The 4,935-nt window shown below is 35.2% G+C and overlaps 1 protein-coding gene across 1 annotated transcript; it reads right to left on the reverse strand.

Annotated features, from left to right (window-relative positions):
- Positions 1–1,009: 1,009 nt before the first annotated feature.
- On the reverse strand, positions 1,010–3,211 carry LOC131067307 (uncharacterized). The gene is made up of 2 exons (XM_058002271.2): positions 2,571–3,211; positions 1,010–2,468 (listed from the first exon to the last, which is right to left on the reverse strand). Exons 1-2 carry the CDS (start codon positions 2,752–2,754, stop codon positions 1,945–1,947), a joined length of 708 nt encoding a protein of 235 aa, XP_057858254.2. The 5' UTR covers positions 2,755–3,211; the 3' UTR covers positions 1,010–1,944.
- Positions 3,212–4,935: the final 1,724 nt, after the last annotated feature.

Raw genomic sequence — 4,935 nt, forward strand, 5'->3', positions numbered from 1 at the left:
TTGAACTTGCTCTTTTGATTAGAGTATTATTGTCTTTGCATAGTTCTTATTTCTAGGTGTATAGATGCACCAAAACAATATTTGATGAAAAGATAAGGGAATACTCAAATCTCATAAATTAATGTATATCACACTTCCTAGATTAGACTGTGTATTAGTTATTTTACATTAAAAAAACTATGTAAAACAATTAGTAAACAGTCTAATCCAAAAAGTGCTAGATAAATCAAGTTATGGATTGTGGAAATTTGATATCATTGATATCATAAATTGTTTTACTTTTATATCACAAAGTTATAAAGAAAGGGATTCAGTTGGTTTTGTGGTGGTTAGTGGTAGCTTCACTTATAAATCTTAAAATAAGATTAGCCAATAAATATTAGTTTAAAATCAATGCTTCAAATCACATCCATTTGAGTGATGCAATACCATCCCAAAGTGACGGTTTTCAACTTTTACAAAGCCTTGACCTACAATTTGTAAATTTGTTATATCCTTATTGTCACAATAAGACTCTAATTTATCACATTAATAAACCTAAAATATATAAATTTGCACAAAGCAAAGCGAAGTATATTTGATAGAAGAAATAATAATATATAAACCCATTTAATGAAGATGAATGAAGAAAAATAGCTCACTCATTCATAGATAGTATTTGTCACGTTTTATTTTCATCTTTAATTGAAAGGCTTTATATCAAATTCATAAAATCATTTTACCTATTTGATAGTGTATGAATCTTATGCTTAAACTACTTCAGTTGAGAGCTAAGAATTAAAGGATATCTATTGTGTCAACCCTTAGTGTCAAGGCCAATAAGATTTGATCCTTAATAAGCTTAGTCAAAACCATTCATCACTAGATCAAGAACTCGTTAATATAGTAATCATTTTTAATATTTTTGTTTTGTTGAAAGGTTTTATATCAAAGGCACAAAATTGTTTAACAATTTGATTTAAGTGCACAAGTCTTACAGTGAAACCTCTTATACTAAAAATAAAAAATTGATCAAATATCGAAGAATTTTTTATTTTTTTTATTGAATCAATGCAAGAAAAAATACATAAATACAGGCAACTAGTAGGCTGCCAAAAAATGAGAGTAGAATACTACCAACATCCAAACAACCAAAATCCAAGCCGTTATAACCCAAAAATCTCAATACAAGGAGTAAACTGAAACTCAAAACAATAACAAACTATGCTGTCCATAACTAACATAACAAGAACAACCTTGAAAATCTACCCATTTATATACAGAACATAAACCCATCAAATATGATATAAGATATCTATTTACCAATCCCAACCTCATCCCTTCTAATATTGAAACTTTACATTCAATATCACTCAATCTGTTAGAAACCCATTACAACCGTCATGTTTTTATTAACATGGTTTCTCACTTTTTCTTAAAATTGGTACTCTGTGGGCGGCTATGGCACGTCTACCCAGCCCTTACATTACAATGCACAGGCATGCAGTTATATGTATATGCAACATGTATTGTTTGTATGTGCATAGTAGAGACTGGATAGACACTATGGCAATGTTAGTGGCAGACAAAGACTGGAAAGAGATCAGACATGATAGGTACAAAATTTAATGAAAATGTCTGAGGTTCCCACTATCCAATCAGAAGCATACCCAAATTTGACTTTATAATATTGAAAGTCTCTGCGACGATTCGATCTCGGCCATGATTATATGCAAAATCGAATTCAATTATCACTGCAGCTTTAGAGTTTCGATCTGGGTCCACGATCATAACTGTTTTCAATTATTCTCTACTTTAAATATCATGGAGGGCCCTTCAAATTTAATATGAGTATGAACTTTTTACATGACTGCTATGGAGTTTTTTTACAGTAAGAAAAAATCATTTCTAGACGTTATAACGGTAAAAAAAATTCCAGTAACCGTTGAAGAGCACAAAAATCTTCTAGGCCACTTTCATGTATGATCTTATATGTTGCTGGGTATTCTGTGTTGAAGGAAATGGCGAAGGGGAAGTGTAATAATGACAACATAGAGGTGAAGGCGACCGGTTGTTTATAAAAAATGATCGCAGGCAGTGCTGGTATTCCATGTAACCTGATGAAATGGCTCTGTCTGGAATCGTTTTACTTGCACACCTGGCTGAAGTATTGTATTGATAATCTGAACGGGCATAAGGGGACTGGCTCGTTGCCCGCCGAGGCTGATGACTGGGGTGCCTGCAACCAGTCCGGGCAGCCATGGAAGTGGGCGCCACAGGTTGCTTTGAGGGGTTTCGGGTTCTCGGGAACAGAAAAGCCCGCACTTTGGAGGAGCCCTGTTTGATTCCTTGCCTGTTGTATTCCTCCAGTATGTTGTGCAGGTCCTCGTCGGATTTAATGGAGACCAGAGCATCCGGGTCTTGATTGGGCAACTGGCACTTGAGCACGGGGCTCGAACCTAAGACCTCTGCCATTTTGGCCATAAGATCTGCACCCATTAAACCCTAAATTAATAAACGATTTTAGGAACCCTGCTTTTTCAAATTTCAGCTCTTTGTTTTGGAAATAGAAAGGAAATTATCATCCCAACCTGCAAATGTGATGTTTCTGTCGGCGGCCATGACTCTGGTATCGCCGCCCACGTAGCGGAGCTTCCAATCGCCATGGCGAGGAACAATTCTCCCTCCATAGCTGTACAGAAACTTAATTCGATCGGCGGTCCTAATCGAAGACTGATTATCAAACTCTGAAACAGCCATCTCCTCGATTCCCATTTTCAGAATTGAAATCAACAGATATTGAATGAAATAAAGATTTGAATGACTTTCTGGAGATCAAACAGTCTAAACGATAAAATATTACAGCTTTAAATTATCTTCAAACTCTTTTCAAATCTTCTACAATGAATCTTGAAAGAAGATTCAGAGAGAAGCTGGCTCTGCTAGGAGTTTGTTTAGCCCTGGGAAGAAGATCTCCCTCCCTATTTAACGAAAAGGGCAACGTGCAAAATGGGCTAGGTTTTAACTTCAAGTTACAGCACAGAGCACATTCTTTCCAGGAAATTTGGAATAAATCTTTGCCATGGAACTCACGCCATAACAAACCCTTTCTTGGCCTTCAAAAACTAGAATACAAACATTTAACCTGGAAACTTCCCAGCCCGCCACGTTATGAAACCCCCATTTCCATGCAGGACGCACGGTGATCTGACCTGGTCACCTGCGAAGGCAGCTGCTTCTTTCACGTCAATGGGTGTGGGACTCGAATACGGGACGACCTACGAAAACATAACGAAGTTATCAATAGGTGTGGGGCTCGAACACGGGACCTACGAAACATAACGGTCCCACAAGCTAACCTAACTATTGTGGATTAACTTTTGGCTTATTTATCTAATATATGATTTATATATCCCACGCGCTAAAAAGGAGCAAATTATATTTTGTTAGTTGCTCTAATTGCGTTTTAGAGAAGTTAATCCCTTGGCGTGCTTGACCGAGAACTGCTTTGTTAGTCAAATAGTCAAAATCCCAAATTGAAAAAAAGTGTGCTAGTCAAATGGTTTTGCCTAAGGTTCGCCAAATGCTTTGAATATTTTTTATAACTAGTAATCATGCAATTACAAGATCACCCCATAAATGAGAAATCTAATAAATTTGCTTATAAACTCATCGAGTAATCTTATAGTGAAAATGGCTACAATAAAAAGCTTTGAATCATGTAAAACAATTATAATAGCATTGAGCCAATGTTTTAGTTAGAAAAATTATATAACCCAATTGACACGATTCTTGCTTTTTGCTCTAAAAAACAAGAATATGAACATAAAAGGACATCAACCCATTGTTTCAATAGGAAAATTCCAATAAACCAGTTGTCAAAATATTTTGTCCTTTAGATAAGATTCAGAACATGCCCCATTCGATAAAGCGAGTGTTAGACATTTTTCATATTTATAAAAAAAATTAAAAAAATAATTAATCATCATCAAATACAAATTCAATTATATTGGCTTACTATTCAAAAAAATTGCTCATTCTAGGGTCATGGTCAATTCTTAGGATAGAATAATTTGGAGCTATTCATTTTATTCTCTTTAGCTCTCCATAAAAAATACATTACAAGACAAATTAAGGTAAATAAGAGATGTTACCGATTATTAGTAATCATTTACTGGTGCTCCCAAATATGCATAAGCCAAAATAATTTTGACAATTTGCACAACTTACAGATAGAGTTTCATTGAAACAAAATAGATTTTTAATAGAAAGTTGACATAGATTTAATGGATAGAACAATACATGTTCAAATATGATGGTCTCACAGTTAGAGGGAGGGCAACAATATTGCAAAAGTATGTAAGAAAGAAGAATGGCATGTTGTTACATAAGGCATGTTGGGTAAATGAGGCAATGAAAAGGGTGGGCAATAGAGCTTGAAACAAGTTGGGGCATGGCATTGGCATAATAAGAATTCCCCCTGCCTTACAACTCTTGGAAGTGTGTATACTCATGTTGTCTAGGAGTAAAATGGTCCATTTGTTCCAAAAATATGGAGGCCAAGACAACGCCATGTATATCTCCACAAAACCATTGAACATCGAAGAACAAACATCCTTGTGGCTTTCAGACTTATCATAAGGTTGCAACAATTCTTTTGATAGCCCTTGTCCAACATGCAACTCTTTGAATCTCTGAGAAAACTACTCGATTGCATAACATACATATGGATTTGCCTTGTTAAGCAACATCGTTCTTGATCCTTTTGAGAGACAACCTTTCTTGGAAAAAAATTGCACTGTCCTTGCATTCAAGGGACTTGAAGCCACAATTCTCAAAGAACTCTAATGCATGGTCAAGGGTCCCATGGTGCACTATCTACAACTTTATTCATATCTAAAGATCCAACCTTATTAATATATTCTAGCAATTCTAACAAATATATAAATCTTCTAA

Source organism: Cryptomeria japonica, chromosome 6, assembly GCF_030272615.1.
Source record: "Cryptomeria japonica chromosome 6, Sugi_1.0, whole genome shotgun sequence".
Classification (NCBI taxonomy): domain Eukaryota; kingdom Viridiplantae; phylum Streptophyta; class Pinopsida; order Cupressales; family Cupressaceae; genus Cryptomeria; species Cryptomeria japonica.

Coding starts and splice junctions, on each gene's coding strand:
- LOC131067307 (XM_058002271.2), bottom strand. CDS start 2,754: ATGGGAATCGAGGAGATGGCTGTTTCAGAGTTTGATAATCAGTCTTCG. Junction 2,469..2,570: donor CAGAAACATCACATTTGCAG/GTTGGGATGATA, acceptor TAATGGGTGCAG/ATCTTATGGCCAAAATGGCA.